At 36.0% G+C, this 13,864-nt stretch overlaps 1 protein-coding gene across 1 annotated transcript; it reads right to left on the bottom strand.

Annotated features, from left to right (window-relative positions):
- Positions 1-6,693: 6,693 nt before the first annotated feature.
- Positions 6,694-13,760, bottom strand: LOC114247238 (uncharacterized). Its single transcript, XM_028180124.2, has 2 exons — positions 12,229-13,760; positions 6,694-11,113 (listed from the first exon to the last, which is right to left on the bottom strand). Exons 1-2 carry the CDS (start codon positions 13,654-13,656, stop codon positions 10,697-10,699), a joined length of 1,845 nt encoding a protein of 614 aa, XP_028035925.2. The 5' UTR covers positions 13,657-13,760; the 3' UTR covers positions 6,694-10,696.
- Positions 13,761-13,864: the final 104 nt, after the last annotated feature.

Below are 13,864 nucleotides of genomic sequence, written 5' to 3'. Positions count from 1 at the left end.
AGTTTTTTTTTTTAAACTGCACTGGCCAACTGGCATTGGGAGTTTTTCCTATAGTGCTGTTTTAAGAGAATAAAAATACATAACTTAAACCACAAAACATAAACGAAGCTAACTTTGCATAGGAATTTAATTATAGAATGTAATTAAATTAAACGAGATAGATAGTATAAAACAAGACGCTGGGTCTAATAATTAAAACTACTTTTACTGCTTAATCTGTAAATTGACTGTAAAGTCGGTTCTACATGTCATAACGTCAGTAGCGAAACTGTTGGAGTTGAATATAAATTTAATGTCAGGCAGTACTTGACACATGATTACAGATTTCGAATATTAGAATTATTTTAAATATTTAAAAAACAGATTATTGTCTTCTCGTAAGAAAAAGTCAGACTTCTCATCTAGACACGGTTAAAGAAACATGTAAGAGTTTTATAAAAACATAAAGACAATAATTTTATAATGATGTAACAGTGCTCAAACTATCTGCAATAAAATTATAATGAAGCAGTGTGTTTTCAAATAGCTCCTCATCAACCTACAGAACCTAATTTAACCGTAAATTTAACCGTCCAAAAGGAACTTTTCAAACTAGTTCTGACATCACGCGAGAGGAGAGATAAATGTGTTTCAAGCCAACGCTTGGGCCGAACGTGCCTCACTCGCTTGTTCCGTGCTCAGACTTGCACACTCTGGCTCAAGCGGATAGTGACACTTTTTCGAGTGTCCAGCCCGTCTTCATCGAATTTTATGACGTTATCACGACTCAGAACTCAAAGGGAGTTGCGGCATTTCCGTTGTAGATGCGTTTAGGCTCCTGTAACCACTTAACACCAGATATGTAGCTCAAGAACTAACCAGATGTCGATGGAATACTAATAAGTTAGTTCGATATCTCTGTGTGGAATTAGATTCTAGTAGTGGGCAAATACGCAATTGCCAGACCTTTTTGAAGTGAAACTTCTAATGCTGTGGTGAATGGTTTTTCACACACAGATTAACAACGGGAGACGTCCGGAAAAAAAGATGATTCCCTACGTTGATGACATCCTCGTTCATTCAGCTGATGAGAATCTTCATCTGAAACACCTTCGAACCCTCTTCGAACGTCTACAAGAATACGGAGTTGTAATTAACCCCTCCAAATGTACTCTGGGAGTAGATGAAGTTAACTTCTTGGGCTATCACATAAACAGTGAAGGGACACGCCCTCCTCAGGCTCGCATCCAAGTCTTATTGGACTTTCCACCTCCTGAGACGGTACAAGGTATGCGCCGATTTCTCGGTATGCTGAACTACTACCGGCGTTTTGTTCCACATGCTGCTCAGTTTCAGGCACCGCTAATTGAGGCTCTCGTAGCAACAAAGAGCAAGGGTGCCAGGCCATTTCCTTGGTCCCCAGAGCTACTTCAGCAATTTGAAGCCTGCAAGCAAAGCTTGTCCACGGCGACGCTATTACAACATCCTGTGAGTAATTCTAGTTTAGGTCTGTTCACGGATGCCTCCAGTGTTTATATTGGGTCTTGCCTTCAGCAAAAGGTAAATGGTAAGTGGTTTCCGCTATCTTTTTTTAGTAAGAAACTCACACCCCAGCAAAGACAGTGGCCGACTTACTACAGAGAATTATTAGCGGTATACGAAAGTGTTCAACATTTTCGATATATTTTAGAAGTCCAGCATGCCACAATTTTTACCGACCACAAACCACTCTTATATGCTTTCTTACAGAGACGCGAGAAGCTGCCACCTCCTCAGTTAAACCAGTTGTTTTTTATAAGCCAATTCACGACTGACATACAGTATATTAAGGGCGAGGACAATATCGTTGCTGACACAATGTCACGCATCGATATCAACGCCATCGCGCTGGATCAAGATCACGATGCACTCGCGAAGTCTCAGGCTACAGATTCTGAATTGAAAAATCTGTTACAAAATGGCTCTAGCCTGAGCCTAACTAAAATCAGCCCTCCAGAAGCGAAATCGGCAATTTATTGTGACGTTTCTACAGGTAAGCCACGTCCGTATTTGACCCCTTCCTTTCGAAGAACCGCGTTCAACCAACTGCACAACTTGAGTCATCCTGGTATCCGTGCTACCACACGCCTCGTGTCAGAACGTTTCGTTTGGCCATCGATGAAAAGGGACTGCCGTATTTGGTCTCGAAGCTGTGACGCATGTCAACGTAGCAAAGTTTCAAGACACAACTCAGCTCCTACTGGAAACTTTAACACACCATCCGGTCGCTTCATGCACGTGCATATAGACATTGTAGGGCCATTACCGGTTTGCAACGAATACCGATATTGTTTGACGGCAATTGATAGGGTTTCCAGGTGGCCAGAGGTGTGGCCTATGCGCACCATCACGGCAGAGGAAGTGGTGGAAACTTTTACCAGGGAGTGGATTTCCCGTTTTGGAGTACCGTCAATAATCACAACAGACCAAGGATCCCAATTTGAATCCGATTTGTTTAACCGGCTGCTGCTTCGATTCGCCACCAAGCGTATAAGGACTACCTCATATCATCCCTGCGCAAACGGAATGATTGAACGTGTCCATAGACAGCTCAAGGCGGCATTAATATGCCATCAAGATTCATGGGTAAGATCCCTTCCCATGGTTTTGCTGGGAATGCGGTCAGCCTTTAAAGAAGATTTGGAAGCCACAGTCGCAGAAACGGTGTACGGTGAACCTTTAAGACTCCCTGGAGAACTGTTAATAGCTTCCTCGTCAATAGAAAAAATTGAGGATGCCACCGACTTTGTGGTACAATTGCGTAACAAAATGTCATCTATACGCCCAGTGCCTGCTTCTCGACATTGTAAAAACTCTCCATTTATATTCAAGGAATTGGAAAGCGCTTCTCATGTTTTCCTGAGAGACGATACCATCCGCAGGGCATTGCAGCCGCCATATACAGGTCCATATAGAGTATTAGAACGCTCCCCTGATGGGAAAACGTTCACACTGTCCATAAAAAATAACAAAGTTGTCGTGAGTGTAGACAGACTTAAGCCGGCTTTCATAGATCACATCGATGATGAACGGAAGCAAGCCGAGCCTTTGTCTTGTCAGCAAAATCAAGCCTTACGACCAATGGATCTGGAAAATCCGCCGCTGTTGCCGCTGCTAACAAGGCCGCTGTCAATTCCAATAAAAATTCAAGGTGAGAAAACAAAAGAGCCTTATACCACACGCTCAGGCAGACGTGTCAGATTTAAAAAAATTACTGATTTATAAGAACTACTTGTATCTTGTTACCTGTTGTTACCTATCGTTACCTTGTACTTGTTACTTGTTACCTGTAATTTTCACTTATAATTCTTCGTTTTATACAATTATTCTTGTAATACATTCGCACGTATACCTAATTATGCGTAATATTAAGAGTATAGTGACAATTTTGATTAAGGGCTCTCAACTGGCGTATCTTTCTCCGTGGGGGTGTGGTGTGGTGAATGGTTTTTCACACACAGATTAACAACGGGAGACGTCCGGAAAAAAAGAAAGACAGGCTGTCAGATTGAGGAAAAAATGTCATGAGATAAAAAATTTGTGTTTTACGTTTTTAAAAGGTTCAAAGGATAAAAACCAATTGATTGTTAATGTATACGATTTTAAGATGCGTGTGGAATAAATAAGTGCTTCCTATACTGCAGTTTGAGTTTAATCCGCAACGACGACAGTTGACAACATATTTCCTAAAATGCGACTTCCAACAAAGTTGCGTTAAACGTTTAACGCTTCCATACTAGAAAGAGACAGAGCGAGAGTGAATGTTGGGCACTCGAACACATGCGCGTAGTATACCTGTTACAAGCCAGCGCGAGCGTTAGCAACGAGTAGCGTCGAATATTTAATGAAGTATTTAAAATATATATAATATAAATGTTGAGATGTCGCGTCTCTTATACACAGCATTCCCTATTACAAGAGCAATCTGATTTAAGGAATAAAAATGAAGAAAACCACAATACTACACCTTAAAAAAGAAGTTTCACTTCATTCACGTGCACAAAGTTGCACGCGCACCGTTTTTTATCCTTGGGACTTTAGTGTCAAACACCATAGATTCAAAACCACAGATACTGAAAATTAAAGACAAAACCTCTTCTCACAACTCTATTATATATTTTATATGTACAACACTGCATACTTTTCATTGTTATATTGCTCATGTTTTCCTCGAAACATTTTTATACAATAGACATATTGTTATGTTACTTAGTCTAAAAACATTATTTCACGTAGATTGCTTATTAATCTATGCTAATATATTAAAACTATGGAGGGTAGAAGTAAGGAGGAACATCTCAGTGTAATAAAAATGTCCGCGGAAAGCTTCGATCAATAATAGTACTAGATTAAAGATCAGGAACAAAAATAAGACGCTCCAGTGGCCACGTTTGCAGACACGAAAACATCTTCATTTCTTAGAAAAAAGTTTAATAATGTTAACGACTTCAGTTTATTCTAAACCTTAATACTTAAACATAAAGTTTAATTACCATTGCAAAATATATGCATTTAGGTCCTTTCGTCAGAAAAAGAATATTAAGGAATAAATTTAAAATGTCACTTGAACATAAAAAGACATCAGTACAAAAATATTTATTCTAAAATGATACTTAAAGCCTAATTTATAAGGTTAAAAATATTTGTTTAAAATTTCGTGCTTATTGTATTGTGGAACTAGATGTAGTTCTTGGTATTACATTTCAATGCTCAGAACACAGTAAGTATTGAAAGACATAGAGTTGCAGAATATACATATTTGTTTTAGGTTTGTTTTGTATGGTCGCAACTATTTTTGACCGATTCAAAAAAGTAGTAGATAATATTTTACATTGCCGCTATTACAACAAATAGGTGATAAAAAATAAAATTGAATAAAGTAAAAAAAATATGAAAGGAAACACGATACATGTTTTCCACGTATTCTTTATACAGAAGTAATTAAAACAATAATGTAGGTTTAATTACCTTTAAACAGATTCAGTTTGTTATAAAGCTGTCTTTTAGAAGTCATTTTTATATGAGCGGTTTCTTTTTTACAAATATAATGTAATCTTATATCAATGAATTTGTCTATAATCAGTTTCATTTAGGCTTATTTTATGGCTGTGTTCGTTTCCCCCAGAAAACAAATCCTTTTCAGCATATACGCTTAAAATATTTACACATACATATAAAGTTTTTTTAATACTTTTTTGCATTGATTTGCCACCACCATTGAACAATTCTAGAATTTTTATAAGGGTTCTATATTTCTTCTCTTTCTTTCGCGAAAATATATATCCATTGTGCACAGCGACAAGGGGCTACTAGGAAATCTACAAACAAAAATAACATTATAAAATAACAAAACTACTCTATGCATTCCCTGTTCAAATATTGATGTTTGTTACAATAGTTGGTGCCTTGTTGCAAACATTGGCCAAACAATAACAATATTCGTAAATTGTGTTTTATTTACAATATAATTGTGTTTATTATTTTATGAAAAACACTTAATAATATAAATTTACCAAAAAAAGATATTCCTTCCAAAACCTTGGTGTTACGGTGGTTTTTTACTCAGTTTTTGAACGCGCATTGCAGCGTTTTGACGTCTTAGTGTTGGCTATGATTGGACCATATTAAGTGTATAATCTATGGATTGGACCATACTAATTTGAAATAAGACCACAAATTTATTTGTGGTCTTATTTTTCGGGCCGTTTTTGAAGCGCTAATCGCGAATCTAGTAGTATTATTGATCGAAGGCGGAAAGGGAGCCTATTAAGGTGGCGCCACAGTAGCAAGTGGAAGGATTTTAAAAACAGTGCCAATAAACTATTAATGTAGGACGCTGTTCAAGTGTGTAAGAAGAAAAGAAACACGTCCTACGTAAATAGTAATAAAAACAAATACTTGAGTCTTAAATACTGTTTTTTTTTTAATACAAAAGTCACGAAAAATATAAAATTTTTCAATAAAGCACACTACACTCTGTTTAAAACTGCTATATATACATACCATTTCCACTTCCTACACTAGGTAGCGCTATTTCGGTGAGTCTTCCAACAACAACTCGCTGTTTACAAGGGTATACTTCTTCAACTTGTCCTCTGTATAAGAAGGTGCTCCTTACTTCTACCCTCCATAATTAAGCCTCATTCAATAAACTTAGAAACTCTGGCTTTATATTTACAATCTCCTTTTGCTTTAATTTTTTTTACACAAATATCTGACAATTTATTTTTTTATATGGTTTACAGACTACACGCATTAAAACTATTGTTATAGAACCGCGAAATTTAAATTTAAATTTGAACTCTTATTAACATTTGCGATAGAAAATAATCCAATACCAATTCCGAAATTGAGAAATTATTTGGTTTTTTTTTTTGGTGGCCCGATAGTATTTGTCATGTAGCATAATTTAGCAAATTTAAAATTTATATAATAATTTAAAAGGAAGAGCGGACGGTACAAGAGCACGCGGGTTTCCCCAGTGCAATGGACCGACCAAATCGGGACCACAGTGGAAGGTCCATGAAATGAGTGCAACAGAATGGCCTAGAGCGGAGAGAGATGGCGAACTGTCTCAGGACGCCCCAAATCCGAGCCCTCCAAGAGGACCAGGACGAATATTTTTATTGACCTGGCTTTACAGAGTAGGCTTGTATTTCGGAACAAGAAATAACATTTTAGAATTCTGAATGAAGATTTATTTACATTCTTTTTTCAATAGTTTATAATTATTTTTATACTGTTTTTAAACTGAATTGGTTGATGTTTTTCTAACACATTCATCACATTCATATTTTAGGCGACTTAATAGTGTATTTCACTGTTATCATTTTTCTCGATAAAAGCATCAAGGTCCGTGATGGTCAATTACAAAGCACACGGACTCGTGTCTCTTAAAAACATCTAAACAACAAAACAAAATTTTTAACTTAACACAAGAATTGAAAACTAAATAAATATATTAAATGGCTTGATGCCTGCATTCCCTAGCGTAAAAAAAAAAATGTACAACCTTTTTTTTTTATTACAATAACACATTCTAGCTTAGTACAATTTAGAGCCACTGAAGTAGGAAACCTATGGAAATGAAACGTCAACCAAAAATTCGTGCCACTGTGACGTCATCTGACCACAAAACATGGCGGTTTTAGTGCTGTACAAAAGATTTCAATGTTATCAGGTTTTATCGATAAACGTTCTTGGCTCATTTTATTTTTAATATTGTTGAGTATTATTTATTTGTAGAATTTATACTTTAATGGGAAGTAAGTAGGTATATTGTTATGTGCAAATATGATATGATTTAGATGGGTGAAATCTAAGACAAGTTCGTCCTTCGAATCTACCAAGTAAACGATATGATGATTTTTAAAAGTTGCTACAGTGATTTTCTAAAGTTGACGTTTGTCGCAAAACATAAAGATACGGCGTAGTAAAGTGCCATCTGCCCATTTCTAGCATGCTAAATGTTATCGTATTTTGAGTAAGTGTTTTTCTTAGACTATTACAATCTATTTTAATTGTTTTGCTGACTCTAAAGTCCGTAACACACCACCGCAGTGCACCCCAAGGAAGGTGCGCCGCACTATTTGAATCACTTTCACTTGAGAGTGATTCAAATTTTAAACTTATCAAGGGACCGCGTGAAAAAAAAACACCTACAGAACATTTGTTCATTATTAAAAACGTCATTCCTTGTGACTTACTCTCTAAAATCACTTAATTGTTCAATATTTAACGAATTTACAATAGTGTTTTACTCACTGCGGAATAAAACTATTTTATTTAAATAGTTCCGAAGAAATTTTGTCGGTAGCCTTTTTCCCGAAATGTCTAAACAGAATGTCTAAATATGTTTTGATGACATATTTTAAAGAGATATTTATGATTAGTGTCATGATCAATAGATTCCGACCGAAAAATGGTGTCCGATTTTTCGGATGAGGGCTCCATAATGAATTTAAATATATATAGATAATAGTTTTGGGGCATCGACTTTCTTGAGATCCTATAAAATACGTTTTAATTATTATTTTTGTATGTTCTAACCATGATAAATTATGAAATTTTATTTATGCAATCATATTAAATCGATATCAAAGTCAATAATTAATGTACAACCCAAAACAGACGGCCGAACTGACGTGACAATGACATTTGGTGCGCTCAACATGGCGGATTTTCGGCCTCATTAGACGGAGACGGAGATATTTACGTATATTCATGTTTCATTTTATGTACGCACTGAAATACTGTTATATTGTTTTCCTGCGAGTTAAAGTGCTGAATAAGAACGAGATAGATATATGTTTATGTGTGTGCCTTCAAAATGGGTGCTATTTATATAAGCAATTGTACGTATAGAACAATATGTCGTGTCCCTACTATATAGGTCTATGTTTAGAGCCAAATGACGTCACGGTGTTTACTTTTTTCATGAACTAGTAATCATGTAATTCATGTTAGCCTACTTAAAAAATGCAGGGAGGTTCTCAATTCGACTGATTTCCTTTTTTATATTTAACCTCCGAACTTTTTTTCTGAGAAAACTGATTTTGACGGTTCGTTTTTTTTATTTAAATTAGAAAGTTGATCCTTTTCTTTTCTCAGTTAAATTTCGAATCGAAGTCGGTTTTCGGTTTTAACATTGACGTCACACCCCTCGATATACCGTTGAAAATACTTTTACTGTTTAGTCTCGCTTATAACATTTCGGACACACTGCACAAGGAACGTGGTCGCGGAAGACTGGGGTGTTGTTCGTCGAAATTATAATATTCTGTGCGAGCTACCGTCAAATAAAATAAAATAAAATCTTAAGTTCACTTTTGTTTTTAACGCGATCTTTATAAACTTTAACTTCATTTTTCATTATGTCTACAGCTCGTGAAAACCGAAGGAAATCCTTAAACTATTTACTATTATGCATCTGACGAGTTTATAACAACAACAAAAAATGTATGTACATTTCGAGAACGTTAAAACATTCGGTTTTAAAATACACGCTGTCACTTAAACTGCCAACAATACAGCTCTACTTACAAATTACACTGACGAAAAACAATAAAACGAAAAGATAATCGATATATCAATGTGACTCGACGGTTTCGCACCCTTTGACAACTACAACAATAAAAAAAAAAATTATGACAGCAGCATGGCGGGAATTGCAATCTCGGAGATGGATAAAAACTTAATTAAATTTTAATCATATTTACAAGTACCCACTAATTAATAACTTTACACGTAAATTCACGAAAGCTACAATTAAAAAGTAATTTGAACAGAAAAGAAAGTAATATTTTAGAAACATGGCGGGCGCTAATGATAATTATGAAATTGTAAAAATCTTATGACTACTGCAATCTGGTGTCGTAGAATTGAGGAGCTTACAAGACAGTTATCGAGAGGTTCACGCTATATGCCGACACCCATGTTTGAAGTTTATTTATTTCTTAAAACACGTAAATTTTATCACACTCAAGCTGTCGGTACAAAAAATAAAAACGATATCGCTTGAGTTATGAATTGCGTATTAAAATTATTAAAGAAAAAGAAAAAAGTGTTAGAAGAAATTGAAAGGTAAAATTATGCCGGTACCTGTAGTGGCATCTGTCGTCAAATAGCAAAAACTGATATAGAAACAACTGGAACACGTCCTAAATGTTCTGTAACATAGTGGACACAGTCGAAGCGAATATAAAGCTTGGCACAGACGACATAAGGATTGGAAGCGACAAACGGATCACCTCGAGGAAGAGCAATGAAGAATCATGACCGTTAAGTCTACCTTTAATTGTCGTTATAATTAAATTGACTTTTAATTAGTGTTTCAATGAACAGTTTTAATTTTTCTTGAGCTCCAGCTCATAACAGTGACAAAATTATAACAATACTTTATCTGTAGAACCACAAAATTAAATTGTTGCATACTATTACTTCTTAAACCATACCTAAACAATGTTGTATCCTGTGTAATATTTTTTTAGGATAAAGGTAGCTTATGTCACTCTCCTGACCTAAAAGGAACATACGGAATTTGTCGACCGAAGATCTACCACATGATGTTAGGTAGATTTATAAATTCTACTTCACTACTGCTGAGGCAAGAATGGGCGTTTGATTGACATTACGTAACTACGATTCTATGTATATATATTTAAACGTAATATGTGTATAAGTCTCCGCTTCTCACAATACACTGAATCCTAGTTTAGAGCACGATGACAGTATGTGATTTATACCGGATTTCTGTCTATATATAGCTAATTGTACACAAATTTAATCAGTGGATTTAAAATAATAATAGTAATACAATACTTGACTTGACACAATAGTTTGAAAAATTAAATCAATCAAATAGGTCCAGCCTTTCGCAAATGAAACAGCATTATACATATGGCTACTCACATATACGGAATGATGTTTCTTACCCAAAGCATAGTTGTATGATTATAAATACATAGATCCTCCTGTGACTAGACCCTTAGACACCTGATATGAGTTAGAAAGTTTGGAAACAAATGGCAGCTGCCAGTTTTGACATTCGTCACTATTACATTTGGTCTTTTAAAACAATTTCAATCCTCCTTATCAATTCCCTTGTACACTTTAACACAAAAAAATGTAGGTCCCGAAACCTCATATCCCAAATATCGTGCACAATAATCACTTCGCACTAAAATTCGACAGGTACTTCTTGGACTATCACTTTATATCCATTCTGGGAAATGCACACTTTATCCCCGTCTTGATCTATCAAGTTATTAGGAATAATCACATTTTCACTTTCCGTCAGCTCCACTATCGGAGCAGGTATCTCGAAATCAATGTTATTCAAATAATCATCATCGTATGATATATTAAAATCATCAAACGCATTCTGTTCGTTGTAGTTATGGAAGTTCGCCTCCGGGTTCGAGTTCTGGAACGGGCGTTCGGAGTGGTTGAGGCGGAGGCACTTGTGCGACCTCAAGAGTGAAGGCCAAACAAAGGTCTCCTCGCAGACATGGCAGTGAAGATTCTCGGAATTTTTGTGCTGTGATTCAATATGGCGATTCAAGCAGTAGTTTGTTGAGTAATACTTACCGCATGTCTGAAATTTAATGAACAAATTCTTTAACGGACGTTTTTTAGAAGTGTGATTTTGATTGCCCTAGACAAGTGGCTTGATTTGGTTTATTTAAATGAATCGTTTATTGTATGTTAATCAACAGTTTAGTATTGTATTAACTTAATATGACTAACTATTGGTAATCCTGAAATAATAACAATAGGCAGAAAACAAAAAATGAAGTAAAACTAGCATCATCATCATCATCAGCCCACAGATGTAGACGACATAGGCATCTATCAAGGTTCATCACAATGACTTGCACAGCTCATATTCAGCAGATTCTCTCGCCCTTTACTAAGTCGTCACACACAGCAGTTAGATTTCAAATGCCTTAAAAAGAGGCACGACTGAATCTCCAATTGTGAAAACACATAGATCAGCTTATTAAGCTACAAATGCTTTTAAAATTTAATAATAATTGTAATAACTTTGCACATTCGCTGATGCTCGCATTCGCAATAACTTATTTGTATTTTTTACTTTTAAGAAGTGAAGAAAGCGTCGAAATATCTTTTTTTTTTTAACCGGGGGAGCTGTGAAATCGTCCAACCATCCAAGCAAAAAAAAAAACTATGCTAAAAAGGGTGGCAACCTTTCTATAGAACATTAAAAAGCGATTACAAGTTTTACTGGTGGTAGGAGATGTTGTGAGCTCCCACAGATAACTGGAGTATTACCTGTGGTATTACCTGTACTTGTCTATTTCTGATATAAAGCAGTTATGCATTTCTCTTTTAAGGGTCAAAAAGGGGGGCTCAAAACACATGTCTCAAGGCAGATGGCGTCCTTTAAGTTGTTGACGTCTATGGGCTCCAGTAATAAATAATAAATTAAAAAGTAACTTTTGTTTCCCAAGTTCTGAACTCACAGCTGCCTTCTGTTAAATGGATACCAGATGATGCATGACATTACATGAATTCTGTAACAGACTCCAAGACATGAGATCCATAGCTCTATTGTGATGGAGCACCGGATCCATTCAACAAATCAATGCAAGTGATTTGTGACAAAATATGCTAGAAGGTCATAATTCACCCGAAAAGTAAAATATTATATACTATACTAAGCTACGATAAATCGAGAAGCTTACTCACAAGACATTGATGTTTTGATACTATCGTTTTTTTACTTTTCGGATCTACTATAGCTTTCTTAATTTCACCGGTAACAATATCAAACTTTTTACAATTAAAGCTCATGTAGGTTGGAAATGGGTCTATTGCTAATTTCTCTAAAACCACTTTAGGATTAAAGCGTTCCGGTATTATGTCATTGACTTTGTAAGTCGTTTTCAATTTTGGCTTCTTATTCACTAGCACACTCTGAAGTTGCACCTGCGTGTTGTCAGAAGTCTTCAGGAAATGAGTCCATTTGTGCTGTAGCATATCGGTCTCTGTGCTGAACTTTCTCATGCATTGATCACAAAAGTAGAAGTCTCGGTAGCCCGTCATAGCTCGATTACTCAAATCCGGTAACAGCTGTGTATGTTTCTCTATTAAGCTTTTATCTACAGAGCTTTCGTCGCAGAACCTACACAAGTACAGTCTTTCGGTGCCTATATTGAGTATTTTGTATAATGTCCGGGGGCGTCTACCGGAATGCAAGAATTTTAAATGGTGAGCAATTGCACATTTGGTCTCAAACTGTTCTTTACACACATCGCAAACATAACACAGCCTTAGGTGTTCGAGACTGTGATCTTTGAGGTCCATGTACCGGAAATATGATTCGTTGCATATTCTGCATTGGTGTTTCTTTTGTATGCGACAAGCTTTATGTCTGTGCTGAAGATATTTCAATTTACTTGAAAAGAGAAGTCCACAAACATCACAGTGGAGTTTAATGTGAACTTTAAAAAACACCCGATCTACAAATTTCTTGTTACAGTAATTACATATATAGCATTTACGCTTTTTGTGGTGTAATTTAGAGTGGGCTTTCAGCGATTTATACTCTTTGAATATTTTAGGGCATTTTCTGCATTTATGATATTCTTTCACTTCGTGAACTATAACATGGTCGGAGAACGAGACGCGTTTCTTTGGTCTCTCGTATACGATCATGTGCTTTTTGTCTTGATGTTTCAGCAATTTCTTCTCGGTTGGATATGATTTTTCGCAAATGTTGCATTTCACCGCCATTTTCGGATCAACCATTTCGTTTTCCGTGTCGGAGCTGGACGTGTCGTCGACCTGTTTCGTATTATCTCGTGTCGCGTTCCTTAATAACAAAAAATCCTCTCGCTGCAACAACACACAGCACAAGCTCGTTATTCTTTTTTCGTGTAGCTTTTTAACGTTATTGTCGTCAGATTTTACTTTGTTCATACGTTTTAAGTATAATTCTATGTCGTTTCTAGCCACCAGTACGATGGGAACCTTTTCGAAGCCCCTAAAACCTGGGCCAGGCGGGAAAAAATCATTAGACTCACGAGCGAAACTTTCATTGGACTTCGAGCCGATATCGAGTTCTGTTGGCGTTTCGACGCACTCAAATGAATCTCCATCACTGTTTATAGACATGGAACGATGAAATAAAAGGAGAAAAAGAAAAAAACGAAAATAAAATAGTATTAAAAATTAACAAAACGAACGTCAACAATACCTAGGACTCTGTCTGTCATACTAATGGGAACCATAGATAATACAGATGGGAAGGACAGGACATTGCTTACTGCTTTGGTTGTCAAAGTGACATTTTTCGACTAACGAGGTAATTCTTTCTTCTTCT

The sequence above is a fragment of the Bombyx mandarina genome, chromosome 11 (assembly GCF_030267445.1).
Source record: "Bombyx mandarina strain Sakado chromosome 11, ASM3026744v2".
Lineage (NCBI taxonomy): Eukaryota > Metazoa > Arthropoda > Insecta > Lepidoptera > Bombycidae > Bombyx > Bombyx mandarina.
Note: the sequence above shows the minus strand (reverse complement) of the source record. Positions and strands in the feature narration are given on the sequence as shown.

What these genes read in the sequence shown, in the direction of transcription:
- LOC114247238 (XM_028180124.2), bottom strand. Translation starts at nt 13,656, where the DNA reads ATGTCTATAAACAGTGATGGAGATTCATTTGAGTGCGTCGAAACGCCA. An exon ending in TATCAAAACATCAATGTCTT is followed by an intron (nt 11,114 to 12,228) that starts GTGAGTAAGCTT and finishes ATTAAATTTCAG; the next exon opens with ACATGCGGTAAGTATTACTC.